This window comes from Aristolochia californica, unplaced genomic scaffold (assembly GCF_029961685.1).
Source record: "Aristolochia californica isolate CCGP_79_NKW_82.1479 unplaced genomic scaffold, dmAriCali1.0.hap1 SCAF_2, whole genome shotgun sequence".
Taxonomy (NCBI): domain Eukaryota; kingdom Viridiplantae; phylum Streptophyta; class Magnoliopsida; order Piperales; family Aristolochiaceae; genus Aristolochia; species Aristolochia californica.
Window position 1 is genome coordinate 1,054,574 of NW_027181881.1, and position 22,955 is coordinate 1,077,528.

The 22,955-nt window shown below is 37.8% G+C and overlaps 2 protein-coding genes across 4 annotated transcripts; both read right to left on the minus strand.

Moving 5' to 3' along the window:
* Positions 1–437: 437 nt before the first annotated feature.
* Positions 438–12,093, minus strand: LOC137955541 (DNA (cytosine-5)-methyltransferase CMT3-like). The gene is made up of 21 exons (XM_068802532.1): positions 11,737–12,093; positions 11,599–11,621; positions 11,405–11,501; positions 9,758–9,865; positions 9,557–9,673; positions 9,383–9,482; positions 9,076–9,296; positions 7,755–7,820; positions 7,414–7,656; positions 5,643–5,701; positions 5,464–5,530; positions 4,989–5,318; positions 4,428–4,496; positions 4,268–4,354; positions 2,908–2,995; positions 2,637–2,758; positions 2,437–2,541; positions 2,309–2,352; positions 1,660–1,729; positions 1,477–1,580; positions 438–802 (listed from the first exon to the last, which is right to left on the minus strand). Exons 1-21 carry the CDS (start codon positions 11,992–11,994, stop codon positions 619–621), a joined length of 2,562 nt encoding a protein of 853 aa, XP_068658633.1. The 5' UTR covers positions 11,995–12,093; the 3' UTR covers positions 438–618.
* A 652-nt stretch (positions 12,094–12,745) lies between these two features.
* Positions 12,746–22,463, minus strand: LOC137955859 (uncharacterized). 3 transcript variants are annotated; one of them, XM_068803036.1, is made up of 9 exons: positions 22,009–22,463; positions 21,118–21,283; positions 20,915–21,039; positions 20,562–20,821; positions 18,285–18,426; positions 17,182–17,553; positions 16,955–17,086; positions 15,384–15,512; positions 12,746–15,288 (listed from the first exon to the last, which is right to left on the minus strand). In XM_068803036.1, the coding sequence occupies exons 1-9, from the start codon at positions 22,138–22,140 to the stop codon at positions 12,997–12,999; spliced, it is 3,750 nt and encodes a 1,249-aa protein (XP_068659137.1). In that variant the 5' UTR covers positions 22,141–22,463; the 3' UTR covers positions 12,746–12,996. The 3 variants fall into 3 exon arrangements, with proteins under 3 accessions (XP_068659137.1, XP_068659138.1, XP_068659136.1); XM_068803037.1 differs by having other exon boundaries at positions 12,746–13,496; positions 13,860–15,288; positions 20,915–21,283; XM_068803035.1 differs by having other exon boundaries at positions 20,915–21,283.
* Positions 22,464–22,955: the final 492 nt, after the last annotated feature.

Consider the following 22,955-nt stretch of genomic DNA (forward strand, 5'->3'; position numbering starts at 1 on the left):
ACTCCCAACCCAGCTGTAAAAACTTATTCGATTTCTCAGATTGATACGTTACTCATTTAGACCGAAGGACGCGATCGAAATTCATGTTTAAGAAATCATTCCATTAAAGTTCTAAAAGAGTTTCCATATTCAATTTCGTAATGCCCCAAAACTAGACACCCAACGAGAACAATAATGCCTCGCAGATATAGACCGTCAAAACGGGCATAACAAGCGTGGCTTGAACACAACAGAATCATGTCAAATAACAGATGGCCAAAGCAGAAGTACCATATGAAGGTGAGCCTGCAATGGACCAGAATCCTTCACAACTTCTTGCGTTTGATCTATGCAGAAAAGCAAGACAATACGAAGAAAGTGAGCCTGCAATACGATCCCTTCCACTGTTAAGGATTACAAGACAAGAAACCAAAAATTATGACGGCATGAGAATATACTTACCAAGGATAAATGGTTGTAACAGAAGCAACCAGAGGCAATCAATTCTTGACGATAACAGTATATGAAAGGTGCCTTGTGGCAGTTTTGATACGTTACAGCGCAATAGTTGAGAGCCAGGATTGGGGAATCAAAGAAAAAGAAAAAAGATTAAACAAATAGACTAAGATAAGAGACAGCTCAAGTACTTCCATTATCAAAAACTTCAATTGTTTCTGCAGAAACCGGATGAAGAGCACGGGGAAATTTCTTCGGAAGTGTCATGAGAGGTTTGTCATCAACAATTCCTTGAATTGCTAACCCCAATGCATATCCCAAGGCTCCAGCGACTGGCACTGCTACAGCATTACCCACTTGAATGTACCTAAAGTGAAAAATACGAATTAGAAATTAAGCAAATACAAAATTCAATTTTCTTAAAAGTATTGATTGCATATTTTTTAGTAAAGAACCTTATCAATACTCATTCCAAAATAGAAGATCAATCCACTGGTAGCAAAAAATTGGATGCTATGATGATGTACTGAGGCAAATTTATACTAATTGATGGGCATAAAAACAAATTGTTTAGAGAATCCATGAAGATAAGACAACTCATTGCCCATCTAAAAAGAGAAGCAATGGGGTTTAATCGCTAGGATCAAATTCAAGGAGTATCTTTTGCTCTTATGCTACTAAATAACACACAAAAGCCTAAAAACAAATACACCCTAAGGAAAAAAAATTAGAAATAGTTTTAGGGCCATAACGACCCTGAACAGAAACAAGTTGAACTGCTACCCTTTCAAGGGAGGGATGGCATTTTCCCGCATGTTCAAATAAACTGGACTTTACAATACCCAAACATATAATGTATCACTAAACCCACTTAAACAAAACAAATTGAACATACAACCACAGATTCAAAAAATACTAATTTAGCTCAGCAGCAAAAATTATGCGGGTCATTCAAGATATAACATGTGAATAAACCTGTGAAATGTCTTTGAAGCATGAAAACATCAAAAACTACACTTTAAAAAAAAAGGATTAATTTACCTTTCTTTTACGGGCCCAACAAGCTTGTAGTAATCTGGAAATCCTTGAAGTCTCGCATTCTCTCGGATAGAGAGAACCCTGTCCTGTTCTGGGTGCAATATTATCTGCCAAAAAGTTTTAAAGAAATGATAAGCCAGAATGTTCTACGATGCATAGGCAATTTCATCTCAAGTAATAGAGAACCTGATTATGAGGCTCCGCTCGAGTTACCACTGTTGACACAATTTCATCCCACCATAACCGACCAAAAGGCCTGTGCATACAACACACTATTACAAATGATTAACTAGTAAACAAACTATAATCGGAGGAAATACATAGAAATGCCACTCTCAAAGATCTTATTTTCAGAATCTCACTTGATTAGCTGGCTTCCCAACAAACACTACCGCTATGGTGACTTCAGGCAATTTTTATGAAATTTTAAAATTAAGCTTCTCTTCTCAGGTTATTGGCAGCACATTCCCAATGACGCCATATCCATCTTTACCTCACCAGCCAAAGATGTGCTTTCCCTTTGATATTGTTGTGGGATCCTCATTGCACTTGGAGGCTTGAGGGTTCCTCGTCTTTGTTCAATGGAAATTTCACCAGTTGAGGAAAATTATAGTTTTAAATAAAAGATAATATTTTACTCTCCATTAGTTCATAGTGCTGTATATTTAAATAGTAATGACAAAACAATTACCACTCTTTACAGGCAAATGTACGCTTTGATAATGCTTATCCCAGACATCACCTTTACAAAACTATACTAGCCAATAGAAAATCGTTGTTCAAAGAACAATTTGGTTTACTTTAAAAGAACAAGGAGAAAGAAAAACTTCCTTACTTTGTGGACTTTCCTTTTACGAAACTCATTGCATAATCTGGTACCTAGGCGGAAAACATTGGCTTATATTAGTGAATACTCAATCTCAAGCGAATAAGTAGTCATTCAGAAAATAAATTAATAAATACCAAAGGTTTTCCAGATGGCAAAACAACTCTTTCAACTGTAGGATCCCACTCCACAACTTTGTCTGGGCCAACCAAAACACCAGGCAAATTTCTAAAATTTGCACCCTAATAAAAAAACTCAATAACCAGTCAATCAGAAATATTTAAGCTTAAATTCAACCAACATATCAAAACAAGGCAACAACAAGTGAAATAGATACCTTTTGCTTAGGAATGTGACACACACGTTGGTAATCATCTTCATTAAGTTGAAGAGATCGATGATCAAAAAGGGTACCCTTTCCAGATGTTTTCCGCCCAACACTTGAGCTGCCACCCACCTCTATGCATTACAAGAATGCGAGACCCAGTGAAAATGATCAGAGTATATAAAAATGCTGATATTACAGGCTAGTACAAGCTATCCAAATAAGAATAACTTGTAACCAATCTCATATGTTTGCAAGATTTTTAATAAAAAATTTTACTCACCAAGCTTGTTTGATCTAATAAGTCGTTGAAACTCTGTTTTTGGAGGATCTTTATAGGGCATCTCATCCCGATTCTCATAATTTGTTATCTGAAAAGCGTATAAGCACAAATATATAAGACATGCATTTTTTCAATGTTTCCATATGCAATTGAAATTCCACAATATCACCAATACCATCATCTTTTTCACCATCATAGTTATATAGAAAACATACTGAGGTGTTTCTATAGAAAGTATTGAAGTTTAAAAAACTGAATAGGCCATAAAAAACTGGCAGGGACCTAGCCCACATGCATGAAGATGGGGCAAAGGAAAAGCTAGAGACATTTCTAACATGCTTAAAAAGGGTGGGGGGTGGCCTAACTCCTCTCCACCTTTCCCCCATGATAAAAAACAAAGAGAAAGAATAGAAGGGGGCAACACCCCTCCCTCTTTCTACACCCAAGGGGAAGGACCACGCTCTCCCTCTATCTCACATAAAAGGGGAGGGACCCGTACCAGTTGTATAGACATTGGTTCAGCAATTACACCAAACAGTATGATTAGCCAATTGCCCTTCCTTCAGGGTGGGGGAGGGCCAAACTCCTTTCCACCCTTCCTCCGTGATAAAAAAACAAAGAGAGAATAGAAGGGAGCAACTCCCCTCCCTCTTTCTACACCCAAGGGGAAGGACCACTCCCTCCCTCTGTCTCACATAAAACGGAGGGACCAGTTCAATTGAGTAGACATTGATTCAGCAATTACACCAAACAGCAGGATTAGCCGATTGCCCTTCCTTCAGTTTTAATAATTTCAAAAGTAGTTTGGGGTAGGATGAAACCAGGTTGCGTTTAGAGCTAGGTATGAAATCCAACCTTGTCTACTTCCAGCCAAATCATCACAACCCCACCCAAATTGTCTCACAGCATATAATAAAGTGATGCTTATGAAACCCCACAAATGAGGGCTGAAGAAAATGTGTCTGCTCCTTGAACCTGCAGGACTTTTCCCTTCAAGATCATTCCATCCTTCTATGGGAAGAGCTTGCCCCAACCCATCACCGCAAGTCAGGTTGAGCAGTTTTCTTTGCTCAATATGCTTTTTATCCCTAGTAAAGGGACAGGTTCCAACTGAACCAATTAATCAAGGATCCATTACAAAAATCAATAATTAGAGTAAACTAGAAATTCTAATCTAAACAAGCTATCAAGCTTAAGTTCATGTAGTGAGGCTTGGGCAAGCCAAATACTTGGGACTACCAGATACGTCAGCATGAAGATAAAGCAATTCAGGTGCATTTGACTCACTTGCAGGTGATTAAATCAAATAAACAACAATAATGCAATCAATCTTCATGATTCCATAATACAATTGACGTACAGGAGGAAGGTCTGATATTGCATCACCAAGGACTAAAGCCTTTTCCAACTCACAATACTGACTTTCGTCATAGGCAACCACATTTTGCTGTTATGAAAAGAAAAATCATTTAGTTAGATGCTACGTCAAAACTAACAAGAAACTAAGCAACTAAACATACCTCAAATTCAACAGGAGGCCCACCACGCACAACTACATCATGCGTTGGCAGAGGATACTGAGGCAATTTCTACAAAAGAAAATAATATATAAAATGATCAAGAATATTGCTTATAAATTGATTACATACAAAGCCTAAGGTACAAAAGAAAACTAAACACTCTGACTCTAATTAAGGAGATCCTATCTGCAGACAAGATGCAAAAGGGAGTTCTATTTTGAGTACATACTACGAACAACTTTTTCCAAAATCTGGATGACCGCTTGTCTAAATGACAATTGTGATTCAATTATAAACATCAAATTAAAGACAAAATTGTTGGAGAGATAATAGGTTTGACGATAGAATGATCAAGATAAAAAGCTATCTTTACCTAACACTTTAACAGTTTCCATTGAATGTAAACAATGGAAGTATCCAACATATTACCCATATTAATCACTATTGTACGAAGGGGAATGTATGCCCTCCAGTTATATTTAAGTTATTTTAAATGATTACATATTAAGATAATTCATAAACATGCACATGAACAAATTCACACGAGATGCATTCACAAACCTCAGTAGGATGGGCACCCCAAATAAAGACACGCATGCGAAATTGAGGTAAACCATAACACCCAGCTACCATCATCCCTAATCTTGCTTGGTAGTTCATCTGAACTAGACGACCCAATGCATATCTCCCAAGAAAACCTCCCGCAAATTTTAATATGTCAACAACGTTTTCCATCAAAATATACTTTGGTTTGAGGTACTCAACTACATCCATGAAAACAACCATCTGTCGATTTTTTGGATCTTCCAATGGAGCACTATAGTTCCTAAAACGATTGAATCCACTAATTCCTTGGCAAGGAGGCCCTCCACATATTACATCAACATCACCCTACAAAAAATCAATATGTATCATATTGAGAAATGTATTAGAATGCAATTAACAAAATAAACCACTAACAGATTTCCATTCATGCAACAACCATGAGAGAAATAACTCAATTTATGTACACATCTGAAGCAAGGGGAAAACTTACAGGAAGAGGTAAAATGCCTGATTTGTACCCATTTCTTACTAAATCTTCAATTCTTTCCTGGCATTTACTATTGCAGAAATGCAATCCTTGTGGTAAATATCATATAGAAAAAGACAAAAAATTAAAATAACAATGATTAACAAGACATCATAATGAAAAAATCAAAAGCATTTTAGTACCTTAACCCATCAATAGGCTCCCATGTATCATCACTAGGACCGTAGCCCTTCCAACGCACCTACATCAATGAGATATGACTACACAGACTTTGTTAACATGCTAGACAAAATAGTAGGTGAGGCAAGGAAGGTGATGCAATACATCATGTTGTTGAAGAATTAGCTCCAAACAAAGATCACCCACAGGTCACTCACATTTATGAATGCATCAAAGTTTTTGAATGTTGATTATACATAGATACACTTTAAAGCATCTAGACAGCAAGTTATAGTTGCATTAAAAAGTTTCAAATATTGGGGCCTTTGCTTCTAAATTTATGAAGCCTTAAGTTAGTAATTCTACAAGTTTGAAGTTATTTCCTTTCCCCTTGAATGTGAAAAGAAATAAATTTTATGTTTTGATGATTTGCAATGTATTATCTTTAGTTTGTCAAATCATATTTTGGTTTTTGTTCTCTATTAAATAAAATTACCAATAAGTTATTGCTCTATTTGCTACTTTTTTTAATAGCTGCAAAAACCCTGCTTATTGTCATTCAAATTTATTTATGAAACTTGAATTCAAAATATAGTCTTTTAAGTTGTTTGCTGAAATATACGTTATTCACACTAGAGAAGATTGTTTCAACTTTAGTATTCCTGGAATCCAAAACACCATACTGCCTTAGAAAACCAAAGGAAGAACTTATCCAAAGCCACCGTGTGAGGCCCTTTTATTTAAACACATATTAAGAATAAACTATTGTTGAAAAATAAGTACAAGGGCATTTTGATCATTTTATCTTATCTTTATTTGTGACTTGATGTAATCTTGTTTTGTACGACCAACAATGTCTATGGACCAAGTTTCATGTAAAGAAGATACGTAGAATAGGAGATATAGAAAGATTAGTGTATACACTTATGTAAGGGCATTTTTGTAAATTAAACCCAACTCTTATTATAAATAGAGGTTGGGAACTTCACTTTTTTCAACTACATAAAGTGTTCAAATAGACTTAAAAGGAAGAAAATTCCCATTGGCTAAGTTTGTGCTTTGAAACAGGAATGAAAAGTGAGGTCAAATTCCATGATTTTGTAGTATACTCTATTTTTTCTCGTTACAAAAATGTTTAACACACACTTCACTTTTGAAAAGACTTCTGACACAAATGCTCAAGCTTAGATTGCATTCGACTCAAAAGATCAAGCTTAATAAGGAGACCCAAACAAAGTTTTCATACTATGTGCGTCCTTGCATAGTAGCTCCAACTAGGACAAAATGGAATGGTCACATATAAAGAGCAAGAGGGTAAGGAGTAACTAAAGGCCCAACTTTATAAAATTATCAAATGTGTATTTTCTTTTGTTTAAAATGGTGATTCATTAATAAGGAGAAAGATACAAAAAAAAGGAGAGGAATGTGTCTGTTGTTTTTTATTTTTTGCAAACCATAATTTAAAATTTTGACTAAAAAGAATGTCCCCAATAAATAATATTTGTTTGTATGATGTTAAACGCTTTGTGTAAGAAATTAAAACCAACCAAGAACATCCAACTTCAGAAAAAGCATAGATGTGCTAATACAATCACCATATCAACACATGCACCCTAGTAAACAAGTCTTTTTTAGTCTGCTCAAAGAGGTTCAAAATCAACACATCTCAGTACACAAAATTCAATAGAAACAACTCATCCAAGGCTCTGCTCATTTTTTAGTGAGTACAATGAAATGTGGGCTATGACATGAATCTAAATAAATTAAAGGTCAAAATTGCAAAAACATAAGTACCTTGAATTTAAGACCACGCTTCTTGCTATCAGGAAAGTCACCGTAACAAATTCCCACAAACTTTGCAACTTCAAACTCCTTAGAAGAATCCAGACAAGAATCTTCATTGTCTTTGACTTCTTCCTCCTCAAGCTTCAAATTGCCCAATTGTGACTTCTCAGTCCCTATCAATGAGTAACGCTCACAAAGTTGTTTCCATTCCTTGAGCAAGGCTAGAAAATCTTCAACTGATTCATTTCTCACCTACAAAAAGCATTCATTTGTGAAATGTTCCAAAAAGAAAAGAAACATAAAATTGATATCACAAATTATAAAAAAAAAAAAAAAGAATAAAGATCTACCTCAGTCTCTGGGTGGTTTATCTTTAGGCTTTTGCATGCATCTGGATTTAAGTCAACCGCCCACCTCTACATAAGTAGGCACAAAACATTATTTTATGCAAGTGCACAAAAATTCAAGAAAACTTAATGCTTTGAAAATTAAATTTTGGAAATATGCAATTCAAAAAAAAAAAAAAACTATGTCAATGTGCTCTTAGGATTATTGTTCAGAGAGAGAGAGAGAGAGAGAGAGAGAGAGAGAGAGAGAGAGAGAGAGAGAGAGAGAGAGAGGTTAGAAACATAACCAATGAATTTGGTAGGTATTAAAATTGAATCAGTTTATCCCAACGTGACTAGGCAAAGTTAAGTTACTTCTCAACTAACATATGAATGAATTTTTTAAGCCCAAACCAAGTGAGAAACTATTTTCCTATATACAACTTCCATTCTCAGCAATTAGCCTAAGACATGGAGCACATATCCAACCATAGGTAGTTAGACTTTTCACCCACCCATAATCGGCAACAATAACAATGGCAACTTCACTACCAGCATGCATGAGCAAGAGGGGTGCAAAACAAAGAGATAGAAGAGGAAGAACCACCATCAACACCCCAATCACCAACAGATTTGACTAAAAAAAGGGCAATAATAAATGTGCCTACATAATACTCGTGACAAAAGCGAGAAGAACAAAGACTTCCACCTTATACAAGAATTTGTGGAACAAAATTTGAATTCCAAAGCCACAAGAAAATGAGTTCCTTTTAGATCAAGGATAACAATAATTACCCAATACCTAACGCTAACTCGGTTGAAACAAAATTCTATGGAACCCAATTCAAGACACAATCATCTCCTACTAGAGGTGGGAACTAGGTCGGGTTTTACAAGGAACCCAACCCAACCTGATATGGCCCGACCCAATAACCTCGGGTTCAGGTTTCACTTCGAGGGTCAGGGATGGGGTGGGAAAAAAAAGCCAAAGGGTTTTAGGTTGGGGATGGGTTTCCCCAAACCCAATCCGCATGGACAAGGCAGGGATATGAAACGGGGTGAGGACAAATCGGGGATAGGTCGGGTTTATAGGGACGAGGCAAGGATGGGTTAGGTTTACAGAGATGGAGTGGAGATGTGTCGGGCTTATGGGGATGGGACTAGGATGGGGTTGCTAGGGTGATGATTTTGTCGTGGTCAGGTTTTGAGGTATCAGGTTTTTTTTCAAAAAAAATTGGGTTCGAGTTTTGGGGTCAGGTTTAAAGTCATGTTCAGGTTTCAAACCCGTCCCCTGACCACCCATACCTCCTACATGCAACAGTATACAAGTGACTAATGGACTTACAGTAACAAGTTGGACCCCCGAGAGATTAGCACCCATACATAATCCTGTAGACATCCCACCACAGCCAGAGTAAAGATCTAAACATGTTAATTCAGATCTTTTAAATTTGCCATCCGAAGAATTTTTTCTTGATTCAGATGATCTTGAACTATCAACTGCACCATCAACAACAACTTCAGTTGAAATTGTTGAGGATGAGTCACTACCAGCTCTTGAATATTCTGAAAGGAACATAGATATGATAAAAGTTATTATCACTATTAGAGAACAGGGAAAGATTAGTTATAACAGCAGTGTTTCAATTTACCTGTTGGTAAAGACAAGAAGGAACTATAAGGCAAGGAATAGTACATATCATAGTAATAGTCACAATGACGGATTTTCTTTTGCTTCACAAACTTATCAACCTGGAAAAAAACATCCACTTAAAAAAACTTCAAGTTGATTTGGTGTAAGTTCAGAGAAAAGGGCAAAAACATACATCAAGAGATACTTCTACAATTTTAGTCTTAGAAACTATGCAATCAAGTGAATTGGTGTCTTGGAGACTAGAAATGAAAATCCGCCTCTTATCAAGTGAGCTGGCTCCTTTAATGACCTGAGGACAATATAAATCAAACGATTTAAAGCCACACATAAAGAAAACGAAGAAATTTTCAAGGAAAAACGAAAATGAACTTACAGTGTCTTGGGGTTTAAAAAACCATCGTGCCATAAAGTACTCCTTGTCATCAGTACCTAGAAAGAATTCTGTTATTCTGCCAATATAGTCAGGTTCTCCATCTCCAGCCTGCAAAAGGACAGGAGAGAGAGAGAGAGAGAAAGAGAGATTAGAAGTCATTGTGGTAATAGTAAAAACTCTGTTTCCTCTGTCAAGTAGATGAGAGGTCAAAACATGTGCCAGGTATTTTGAGATGAGCACATCTTTTGTATACCCAACTATGTTAACTATGCATCATTATGTCCCCACAGCCATCACAATGTCAAGTAAGACACATGATCTACATATGGGGATTCAAAGATTTAAGTGCTAAAAAGAAATTCTAGTACAAATCTACATTTCATTTTAACACTACCTTCATAATCCTAAAAGAATCCCGGTCTATACACGTAGGAAGAATGATAGGCAAATAGAACACAATCTATCATCTCTCTAATTTTCCAAGGCTTTCTCATTCTCTACCTCTCTTTAGTCTCTTCCAAGAACTTTTTTCCGCCAAGTTAAAAGTACTCGCCAGAAAATATGTTTTTGATCTTTCAAATTTTTCTTGTTAGAAAACTTGCTTTTTAGGGTTACCTTGTCCATTTTTCTAAAAGAAAATAATGAGCAACCAATTATGCTCTTGCCTACCCCAACAGCATTCTTATTTCACTTCTTGCAGAGTGTACAACAGGCCATTGTATCATCGGAAAAGAAATACTAAATTTCATGACAAAAGGTGATTTCTCCCTTGGAATTCATATACAACAGCCGCTTCATAAAGTCTAAAATATATAAAAGAATAAAAGTGTCCTTAAACTTGGAGATGACTACCAATTGCTCATGATCAATTTTGAGAATATTGACACTAGATCCTTTCGCCAATACAACTGTAGCAGAGAGCAATTAATATAAAAAAAGCAGGTTTACTAAAATGTGCTTACCACAGTTATAACTTGAAAGAAGATAATTCTTCCAAGAAAAAGAAAGGAAAAAATGAGCCACAAAAAGGAAAGAGAGAAGACAATTTGAGTTCTTTTGCCCCTCCTAATTTCCTCAAATCATAGGCAAACAACACTTTTAAGATTGCACCCAAATCAAATAAAATTTTTTAAGGGTTGAGATTTAAGGCGAGATGCTTCTGCAACACTTGACCACAAAATCACATAACCATTTCAAGAATAGCCATTGATTAAAAAAAAAATGAAATCAACAATTTTCATCAGTAGGAACGCCAAAATAAAAACAAATGAACGAGCAACGGACGTTCTTACTTCTAGACAAAAATAACAGTAACATGCCATAAATAGAGGTATTCTATGTCAGCATTCCACAAACTGGACACCAGTTTCAAACTTGGCAAAGAAACCGCTCAAATAAGCTAGTCATATCATTTAATAAATAACTACATGCCTTATTTCCTGTACTGAGTAAAAAACCTTCCTCTGTCGCTGCAAATAATTTGAGGGGTTTTGTGGCAGTGAGTATGACGGGGCAAAATTGACATTTACACAATTTAGAAAACAGGTGATTAATCAATTGAAATATACATCACGAGCATAAAACTCACTGAACTAAAAATTAGCCAAATTGTGGATAACGAACCGATGAGCTCATGAAGCTACTTACTTTGACACAGGCGTCGTCACACAAATTATAGATGCAACCGTCAACTTCCGCTTGTGTATAATGGCATTTTGCGTATACGTGTTCTTCGCTATCGTCACTGCATCAGTCATTTAATCAGAAAGACCGAAATTTTACACTTCAGATAGAGCAAATGAAACTTTTCTTTCGCAGCTGAAACCACCCTCTCCGCATACCTTTTAGACGTTTTGCTACTTTTCTGGCACGAAATGAAACAGAACAAAGCAAAAGCAAACATATTAGCAGAGGATAAACAGTAACAACAGCGTTAAATCAAAAGATAAAGCAGCAGGAACATCTTCGTCAATCCAAACCTTCTTATTGTATCTCTGAGGCCACCTCACTCTGGCCTCGCTGTTCGGCAACGCTTCACCAATCAACCGACATTCTGCATTCGCATCCGTCTTATTCGATTTCTTCGACGACGCCTTCGACGACCTCGGTTGGGCCTTCCTCACCTTCTTCGCAGACGAAACTCTCGAATTTTCCCCTTCTTCCTCCTCATCGACAACCGTCACTCTCTCCTCCTCCGCTTGAGCGCTTTGATGCTCACGTCGCTTTCTCGATGGCATTGCTGCAGAGCTCCGAAAGTCAACAAAAAAACCAATTAAGACGACGGTTAAGGAGCGGCGGAGGGAGTGAAGAGGGGCGCCAGCAACGGAATAGCGCGGGTGAGGGACAACGCAGCGAGAAGGCGGTAGGAAATAGAGTGAGCTGCAATATGCTCTCCGACAGTAGAGACGCGGGAGTACAGGGCGGGAAAATGAATTTCGGATTCATTTCGTGTTGCCCGAATTACCCCTCGTCGACGCTCGGGAACGGAAGAGTTGGAAAGGTTATTTGAGGGTAAAAGAGTCAAAAGTGAATTATTTAGTGTATGCAATGAAAAGTATAGAGCTGAAGATATATGCTGGCAGCATTGTAAATATTCGTCTCATCAAAGAGTCCTTCACCTTCCCACTGGACATTGAGTTTGAACTTGGCCACGCCCCAGCATCGTAATCCAAATGCACCCTTTTTCTCAATTGTTGGGTGACAGTAGAAGAGCCCCATTCGCCCTTTGTCATAAAGAAGAGCATCGTTTGTACAAAATATAATTAACCTAGACCTTTAAATGAAAGATGGTTACAACACTGATACACCACCCAGTTGATGCATTAATGTTAAAGACCTCTGGTCACTAATTAAAGAGGCCCTGACAAATAACAGCTTACCAAATGCTCTGCTGAATATAGCAATCCTTTCTGACAGTCAGTGAAGCGCCAATGCTACTAACAAAGAGAAGCACTGTATAATAAAAATCATTGCCATTAACATCGTTAGTATCAAAAAAACTTTCCTCTTATTAAATTTTTTTAAACATTGCATCACTCTCGCAGTATTTCTTTTCTCTACACTCGCAAAAAGATGAATGGGATTCACAATCAATCAAGGGTGACTATTAGCTAAATTGAAATTCTCAAAGAACGCAATCGTCTAACAGATTACAAGCTCTCAAACTTTCTCTCAACTGCAGCAGGTAACAGGGAAGAAAACACTCTCCAGAAATCTTCTGCACCATATTCAATAGCGTGTCAGAAGAATGGGAACTTCGAACCGTTGCTTGCAGCAAACAAGCTATATTCTTCAACAGATGTCTCTTTTTCAGAGCAAGAACGATCTACCTGAACAGAAGCTGCTGCTAGTTTTGAAAGTTCTGGTATAGAATCATCTTTCACAGGCGTAGCAACTGGGCCTCCGAAATGGAACAATGAAAAGTTTGAACATTCATCACGGGATTTAGCAGTTGTTCCTTCTTTCCCATTGTTGCGGATAAGTTGATCATCAGGGAGTGGTCCTTTGAGAGGGCACTCACAGATTGCTGTAGCAGCAACACTGCTAGCCACTTGGTCTCCACCTGACGTAGAACGCTCTGTTTGATCTTTACAGTTCACACCATTGGCCTTTTTGGCCATCGGATAGAGTGGTATGCGGCCAACAGTAAGCACAGGAGTTGCCACTGGTTGCGTAGTTGTACCATACTGCAAAGAGAAATGAGATGACCTGTTCGTAGATGGACCGTAGCCAAGGGAACCTGCAAAAAGATAGCGATTAGGCTGGGAAAACTGCAGCAGTCCACTAGTAGGACCCGTTGTCCATGATGCAGGAGTCTGATGATAATAACCCCTTGCCGAATGCAGAGGAAGAGGTGGCAAGGTTACACTTTGATTGTGCATCTGTAGCATGTGTAGTTGTTGTAAACCCATGTCAATCACAACTCTACCATTATCGGACCTGTGGCCATTTTTAAGAGGCTGGTCTTCGTTATAGCTGGCTTCTTTGTAGTAAGTAGCACCATTGGTAAAAGACTCCTGTTCATTTCCTTTAATTTTACCATCTACACTATCATTGAGGCAATTGCGACATGGATCCTTAGTACATGTAGAAGTTTCTCTACCTTCTGATTGCTGGCTTGTATCTTCAGAGTCTGAAGTACATGAAGATTCAGCATTTTGAGCACCCGATGATCCGGTTGTGCTGTCTCCCTCACTAAGGCATGATGAGCAGTTATCTGAACTAGAAGAACTCAATACAGGATCAGAAGAAGAGAGAGCATGCAGCCCGACTTCTTCACTTGCCCCATTTTTCAAGTAATATCTTGACTCTGCAGTCGAGCCAAATCCATTCTCACAGCCATCTTGTAAGCTTAGAGTAGAAATTTTGGTTGATTTCTTGTCACCATCATCATTTTGACCATTTTTTAAAGTATCAGAAATTATGTAGCTGCAATTATCCTCAACTGACTTTTGGATGTCAGCTGGTTGTCTAAAAGGGTTCTCATTCCCATCAGATGACCTCAATGTAACATCAGGGGATGAGTTACTTCGGGGGCATCTTTTTCGTGATTCTGTTGGTTCCCATACCTTCTTGGAGTGAAGTATCTCACCTCTACCTGGAGGAATGCTGCCATTTGTGATCTTAGCCTTAGAAGTTGCACAACTATCAGGTACATACCCATGGTTGAATTTACTATTACGATAGAAGGGCCTAGTTGACAAATCTGATCCTGAATCCAACTTATTGGCATTTTTGAAATCCCTTGATGATCTGGTTATAGGAACATAAGGTCCGTCCTTAGGTCTGTAACCATTATGTTGGTTACAACTGCAGGAACGAGATTCATATCTGTCACGTGTCCTGTTGCCAGTACAGTGGAACTTTTCCCCATACTTGAGTCCACAAATTCGGGGATTGGACTTCATGGTGTTGCTTCTTATAGGCCTATGCATCCCATTGCTGCTTCTTGAAGAAGCCAGCATGTGACCATAAGACCTTGTCACTGAGTCATATGCATACACATTGCCCTCACCAACCGAAAAGGACCGCCTCCTATCACACCATCTAGAAGTCAAGTCCGTTGAATCTTTCCTGAATCTCAATTTCCGTCGAGAGGATTTGGACTGCTCCATCATGAATGAATCATTACTATCCCTTAGATTGAGGTCATCGTCAACATTGTATGGATGATAATGTAGATTATCATCTTCATCTTCTAGTAGTTCTTCTTTCAGATCAATAAATGCATTGGATGATTGTGCATCCACATTATCTGATGAAACAGGGCTGGACAGTGTATTCTCTCCTGTTTCACTGATTGAATCCCCAGAGTTGGAAATGTTGTTTTGCTCCTCATGAGCACTCAAGCAGGATTCTTTTCCTGACAAGTCTGAAGCACTTGAGACTTGCTTTGGATCTGCACATTTTCTGTCTTTTCCCTTTAGCCTTTCCTTTCTTCTGAGCTTCTTCTCTCTTTCCTTTGTTCTTCTCCGCTCTTTGCGCTCTTCTTCCTCTCGCTTTTCTTTCTCTTCTTCTTCAAGAAGCTTGATCTGTATGAAGTAAATGTTAAATAATTGATATCCATCAAACAGGAATTTTGAGTTCATTTTCATAGATACCCTTAACCTGAAAATTTCTGCACTACCTGCTTTTCTAAAGTAATGATTTCCTTGCATGCAACATGAACACGCTCTTCCAGCAACTTTAGGGCCAAACATACAAATATGCTATGTGCATTTTGCCGAGCCGTCCCCTCTCTGAAAGCCTTTTCAACCTGAGTGGTAGAACCATATAAGACCTTAGAAATGAGTATCCGTATGGGATATCAATAACATCAACAAAGAAATGGTTAACAATTCCATGAGAAAGATTAAATTCAAAATTATCCATGCATTGCCCAGACAAGACAATAAGTAATAGTCTTGGATCCTGCCTAGACTATACAACAAATTTATATCCAAATAAAAATGTGAGAATGAGAAAGAATCACTGTGTCAAACCCTACATTATTTTTAGATTTCCAAACAAAAACCTACTTCAGCTGTTTTTTGTGTATGCAAGTAGCAACTTTCAGAAAAAAGATCACTTTAGGACATCTTTGGGTGCACAAGTGTAACTTTTAGAGCTTTGCCTTTCTAAGAAGTGAATCTTCTAAAACCTAACACTTTCCAGTTCCATTACGCTTTCAACAGCCTTAATAGAGGAAAGATGAGACCCAGAACTTGGTCTATGCTTAAAAGTTAGAGATTTGTATCGTCATATTTTACCCTCAAAACTCCATAATAGTTCGCAAAGCTTTAAAATAAAAGGCCTTTACTTTCACTTGGAATTTTCATTATAATAGTTTCATACCCACCTAACAATAATTCCAGTTTAAATTAGTGAGAAATTGCACCCCGCACCCCCATTGAGATTTGAAAGCCAAGATCTCACAGTAGAAACTAGAAACACCCAGTTGCCATTGAGCCAAAGGCCCAATCCACATTACAATAACTTGAAAGCAACTTTATTTTTTCTATACTTGCAGAATTCCATTGTATTTGTAAGAGAAAGTAAACAAAGTTCCAGTTCTCACAAAGTAAGTAATTCCAAGAGCAAAGAGATGTTGACATAACCACAAAAACAAAACAAAAAAGAGGAGCACAGTAATATTTAGGTCTATATTTGTCCCAAAAAACATATTTCATATTTTATATCCCTTTCTTTTTCTTCTTCTTTTTTTTTTTTTTTTTTTTTTTTTTTTTGTTGGTGTGCAAGTGGGGAAGACCAGACCCAAAATCTACATTTTGGTAATAAAAATACAAAAGATATATAGCCTCAACATGCAAACACAAATGCACTGACTAGGGATGGGCATTAGGTTGGGTTTTGCGGGGAACCTCAGTGACCTGTCCTGAAAAACCCGGGGATGGGGTGGGAAAAATACCCAACGGATTTCAGATTGGGGACAGGTTTCTCCAAACCCAACTCGTAAGGCAAGTCGGGGATATAGAGATGCATCAGAAAAGAAGGAGGGATACAGGGATGGGTAGGAGTCGTGGTTGATGGAAAGGGGAACAGGGTGGGATGAGGTTGGTTTTTGAACCCTATTTTGTTTTTTTGGGGTCGGGATTCCAGGTTCGGATTCTGGGTCACCCCTACCACTAACTCCCTGAGCTTCCTAAGATGGACGGTATTAACTGATGGCCGAAAGTAACTCAAGTAAACAAAACAAACCTGATCTTTGAAAATAACAGTTGCAGCATCTAAGAGAAATTCCCGAGCAAGTTCAGGACTCTTTGCATGCTTTTGAGGACGTGAGCTGTCTCCATCAGGATCATTCCCATCTTTGTCCATGGAATCATCATCCTACGTGTCATACAAGATATTTTCATTTAAAAAAGAAAACAACCAACATTGCATCTAAAAGAACACAAGCTATAGGATATCAAACCATTGATTACCTCTTCTTCTTCAGCTTCTTCAGCATGTTCAAAAAACCTCCGGATACTATCCCCCTTTATTATTGTGACAAAACCATCACCAACAATCAGTCTACGATGAACACATGGTTGGCCTTTCAAAGCATGTGCTTTCACAGAAAGTTCAGTGCATCGACCATCAAGCCTCCAAGCTCTCAGTGTGATAAAGCATGAACTCAGACCACCAAGGTCAAGACCGTTCACTTGAACATAACCATTCATCCCAACATTTTCAAACTCCAAAATGTCAGATTTTCCTTCTCCTGTTCCAACTGCCCATTCAAAGTGATGATAAGTTCCTATTGTATCAGTGAAGGATTGGTGCCAATCAACTTGGACTGTATCAATAGACACCTGAAAGAATAACATTATAGGAAAATCAGCTCATTGCTTTTAGAACACCTACAGAGATCTTACCTGCAATCAACTGACAAACCTAGAATTTTAAGGACAAGGATTCTCACTAATGTTAAAGATAATAGACATGCAAATTGGAAATATCAATTGTGGAAGATGCTGTTGGTTGCTGCCCCTTTGCTGAGTACTGTCCCATGACAGATGGACCATACGATCAAATCAATGAATCATCCAAAATCTCGATTAAAAAGCTTCATTGTAATTGGATCATATTCTAGACATCCCCTTTTGAAGTCTACTCCTCACAAAATCTTAACGGACATTCCCAATAAAAAAATATATTCCTATAATTCAATTGAATCCATCCAACTGGAAATGCTTTTACAAATATTTCACATCCTTGCTGGCGGGTATTAAATCCTGCCTGAGTTCTAGCAGTTAGTGCACAAACTCTGAATTTACATACACTTTCTCTACCACAAGATTTCTCTTAATAAAACCCCTTTTCTCAACATAATCCAAAAAAAGAACTGTACATTTTCATCTCCTACACAAGTACTAGCTGTAAAAGGTTATCAGAACTGATACTGCGAGATGATACACCGGTAGTGTTGAAATTTTAAAACAAACATGATTTGATAGGCAACTTGATGATATATTTAAAGATGAAAGAAACTAAGAAGTTCAACAACTGAAGTGCCCTTACAAGACAGGTAGCAATTATATACCTCATACTGAAAGGCAGTATCTGCAACACAAAACCAATTAGTGCAACGAGGTTCCTGGTGCATGCGCTTCAATTCCTTGAGCTCCTTGAATTCACGAATTACATTCCTTCTGCAATCTCTGCAAAATCTCTTGCTGTCAAACCTGTGGACACAAAGACAAACGCTCAAGACTGACAACAATCTAAAATTAAATACACATCAGGAACATCAGCCGGTCCAGTCATGGATGCCAAGGCTACTAAAGGTGTGAGGAGCCTATCGACTAACTCAGATGACCTACTATGTTAGGGTGTAATCCAACTTGTCTATATCTTTGGTGAGAGGAGTGTCTCTTTTGAGAAGAAATTGGGACACTGAAACTGAGTCTTTCATTCATCTAGAAGCAATGGATAGGTTGGTAAAATCTGGATGGAACTTGCCATGACTGCATACAGCATTGTTGTTTGATTTAGTTTAATCATAAGATCCAGTTGAAAGTTACCACAAAGTTTATATAAACAAAGGAGAAGTAAAAAAAATTAATACAAAATGCAAGATCACCTCAAGGAACTATTATTTTTTAGGAAAAGTTGTGAATTTTATGCAAATAAAAGGTAAGAAAATACAACCTAGCATGGCGACCCAACCTCAAGGAACTATTAGGATGTTAGATTGCTCAAATGCTAAACATCCTCCAGAAATAATAAGTACGATCATCTCAATTGCCAACATCAGTTCAGCCTCAAGTGATGACAATTGATGGATATAGCAACTAACACACAAGCTAGACGAATACGAAGCCACATTTTTAGTCGCTAGTCAACATAATTGGGAAGAGCATTTTTTTTTCTTTTTTGAATGTTGATTACTCTAACTTGATGATGACAATCATGGCTACTTAGCTCAGCACCCCCTCCATTTACTCTAACAGGAACCTTTTTATCCCTCCACCATATGGAAAAATAGCTTTAGGGATATATCTTAGTATATGCTCTAATTTGTAACTTTACAAAAAAAAAAAAAATTCAGTGACTGTAACCTTTAGTCTTATTTCCACAGAACTGCAGTAACTTTTTCAGTGACTGTAACCTTTAGTCTTATTTCCACAGAACTGGAGTAACCTTTTCAGTGACTGTAACCTTTAGTCTTATTTCCATAGAACTGGAGTAACCAAAACATTACTCCTACTAACAAAAATGTCACATGAAATATTCATTGTTCGTCTTATCATTGAATTGTTACTATGATTTCATCAAACTCTTTTCTTTTTCCAAAATTCAAGGAGTTGTAGTTGGTCTGTCCAACAAAAAATGACTTTTGTCAAAAACTGGCTAGTATATTCAACAAACAAGCATGGCAAGCTGGGTACTTATGTTTAGATAACCTAAAGAAATGCTTACATAGTTATAAACAAAAACCTAGAATAAATTGGATCTGAACTAATACAAAATAACTTATCCAATAATATGCTAAATGCTGCAACTTGGTTAAGAATCAAATTGGGGGGGAAATGGAGGAAGAAAAAGAAGAATAAACAACAGCAGCCGAGGTGGTTCAATAGAGTTATTTCACTTAAGTTACTCCATAAATAAGTTACATATATCCCTCAACAGTAAGAAGCTTCATATCAACTTAGCTGCACAGTGGTCTATTGCTCCATTTGATAGGGGAAGGGTGTGAATCTCTTAAAATATGTAGTACTGTACATTGATCAAAGTTAAGGTACAATTATTCTCTCAATGAAAATTAAGCTTAAGGTGGTCTAATGGAAGGAAATAATACAGGTATTTGAAGCCAAACTAACAACCAGGCTTAATGCACTACTTCAGGCTGGGCACGAGATAAGCTATCATGTTATATTAAGTACAGCTTGCATGATTCTCTGTTCGGTTATATTAATGATGATAGTTTCAATCTGAAACCATTGATTCAGAGAAATCCACTGCAACCACCCTCCCACCTCAAAACTTAAATGTTCCAGTAAGTTTTGCTTTTTATTTTTGAAAAGACACAGCTCAAGTTTGCCGTTAGAATTTAATTTCTTATAGAAATATTAAGTTACTCTCTGTGTCTGAAAAGACACAAATCAAGTGTGCAGTTATGATTAATCTTCTTATAGAAACATTAGTGATAACAGCACTTCAGGCCTGTAAATTATGTTTCTTCTCTTTTGCTACTAAAGACAAAGTAAACTTCAGCAACAACAATTCTGTTCCTTATGCAGAAGTTCACTCTAAATAGGTAGGTGAGGAGACCCAAAAGAAAGTAAGCACACTAATTGCAGATAATGTAACTCACCGATACATTAGCCTTTCAATAAAATCTTCCTCCTTCATTCTTAGAAGAGAATGTCGAGTTTCATCACCCAATGCTGACCAAAAATCCACCAGTGTATCACACGAAAGCCTTGCTGTGTGCAGAGCACAAGTTTCACGGGTTCCATGCCCTCTCCCATAGCTAGCCATTCCTTGACTTATCCAACCCCGACCTCCACCACCACATGCATCAGGGTACAACAATTCCCGTTCACGTTCTCTTGCACGTGCACTATCAAATACCTGTATTTGGAGTAATATAACTAAGGTTACAATAATATAACAAATAACTTCACTAGCGTTGTAAGTAACTCGTCAAGTTTACTCTTTACACACATTCTGAAGAGCCTTCAGTGATCTCCTGTCTATGAAGCAGTCTAAAAGAGTGAGTATCCCATCTCTGGTTGCAGCCAACCCTCCCCATGGATGCACTGATGGGTCTTGGACTTCATCTTGAGAGCCTAAACATGGAATACTGAATCCATTATCAATTTGCTTTGTAAAAATTCTTGGTTTGATAGACAGGAATGGATCCCCACCTTCCTGCTGTAAAGACTTTCCATACATTACAATTTGGGTGAAACGTTCAAGCAGTAAACCATTGCACCTAGAACAATAAAAGTTCTTCCGAGCCTGCTCAAACAGTGTTTGTTTATCGATTCTCAGGAGATCCTGCCGAGCTTGAGGTGACAGTTCACTCCAAAACTGAAAATGGAACAGCAAAACATTTAAGCCTCAAATGAGTTATGAGAAAACAGTGACAGGCCAATGATAATAAAAGAAAAATAAGAGAAATGTCACTTCAGGAATTATTCATTTCTACTCAAACTTTGCTGCTTCCTCAATAAATTCCCCGTCCACAGTGAAATTTTTCAATAGAAAATAAAACAAATCAGATAAGCTCTTTAAATTTAGTTCTCTGATGCTTCTTTATTTGCAAATAAAGGAAAAAAAATCCAATATTTTCCACCAATGTATATTTTTTGGCCTGACCCATTATCACTGTCTCTGGTGCAAATACAACGAAATTAGAGAATAGAAAAAACTGGATTCCTGCCTCTCTGATAAAAGCGCAACAGCTAGTACTTGATTATAAAGAAATTTCTCCAGATTAACTGCAACACTTCATCCAGACCAAGAACTCACAAGTAATAGAGAACACAAAACAGAAAAGCCAATGTACACAAACTGCAAAATAAAATAAAATCTGAACTGGATCTTATGAACCAGTAACCTGCATGAGTCAAATCCATGAATCAGTTGATCGTATTTGATAATCAGAACCATGCAATTCGAACTCGGCATAAATACGTCTAATCCGTCCTTCACAATTCACACACAGCACAAAAAAACTGAACATCGATTTTTCGAACAAATATCAAACGGACACCAATTTTCAGTCGTCCGCGACTCGGAGCAGAGAAAGGCACCTTCTGGAGCTGATCAAACGTGATGTCAGTCCGTTGCTTGGACCAGATTCCGTTCGCGGAGACTGATCCCCACGACGACAGATTTGTCGATGCATTTCCAATTGGAGCATTTTTCTGGACGAGGCCGGGCATTTTCTATTGCATTGAAGATCCCTCTCTATGGTTTTCCATATCTTATACAGTTACCGATACTCGATCCAATCGGTGGAAAACAACGTCAATACGGTAACGATTGTGCGATTGAATTCTCTACGATTCAATCAAGGTTTCTCCGATCGCGGAACCAGATCAAAACGAATACGTCAATGGCGATTGGCAGGGTCCTTTTTCCTGTTATTGCATCGTTTTCGATACGAAGCCTCCACGGATCGGCGTTTCGTAGAACCAGAGAGATGACATTCGATGCGATTTTAGGGGTTTTTGTATTTGACAGATAGAAAGATTTATTGTGCTGTTTTTTCAGCCTCAATACAGACGACCCCTATCGTGGGGGCTTTTGGGAGAGGAATACTTTTCGAAACTACCGTAAACACGTATAGAAAAACCGAAACTAACGAGCTTCGGACTTTAGGGTGAGATGCGTCTCGTGGAGACGATCACCGTCATTTTCGTTTCATCGTGACATAATAATGTCACCATGATGTGGAAGCCTTCACCTGGTGGGCCCCTCCCCGATATCTACCTGAGCGATTAATCCTTTAAAGGTTTCAGTTTGATAAAAAAACGTGACCGTCGTCGTTAATTTTGGATTTTAAAACCCTAAAATAAAACATTTGTCGTGGGCCCTATCTTGTATCGTGTGAATGAAAGGGCTCGTTGGGCATATCATGGACAACAAAATCTGATACGTATTGAATGCGTCGAATTGGATTTCATTCGTGCAACCAAACCCGGTACGAGATTCAGATCTGATCGTCTAAAATTCACCTCTCGCCACCTAACTATGA

What these genes read in the sequence shown, in the direction of transcription:
- LOC137955859 (XM_068803035.1), bottom strand. Translation starts at nt 22,140, where the DNA reads ATGCCCGGCCTCGTCCAGAAAAATGCTCCAATTGGAAATGCATCGACA. An exon ending in CGTTTGATCAGCTCCAGAAG is followed by an intron (nt 21,284 to 22,008) that starts GTGCCTTTCTCT and finishes TTCCATTTTCAG; the next exon opens with TTTTGGAGTGAACTGTCACC. An exon ending in CACTGAAGGCTCTTCAGAAT is followed by an intron (nt 20,822 to 20,914) that starts GTGTGTAAAGAG and finishes CTCCAAATACAG; the next exon opens with GTATTTGATAGTGCACGTGC.
- LOC137955541 (XM_068802532.1), bottom strand. Translation starts at nt 11,994, where the DNA reads ATGCCATCGAGAAAGCGACGTGAGCATCAAAGCGCTCAAGCGGAGGAG. An exon ending in CTCAGAGATACAATAAGAAG is followed by an intron (nt 11,622 to 11,736) that starts GTTTGGATTGAC and finishes ATTTCGTGCCAG; the next exon opens with AAAAGTAGCAAAACGTCTAA. An exon ending in CTTCTTGTCTTTACCAACAG is followed by an intron (nt 9,297 to 9,382) that starts GTAAATTGAAAC and finishes TGTTCCTTTCAG; the next exon opens with AATATTCAAGAGCTGGTAGT.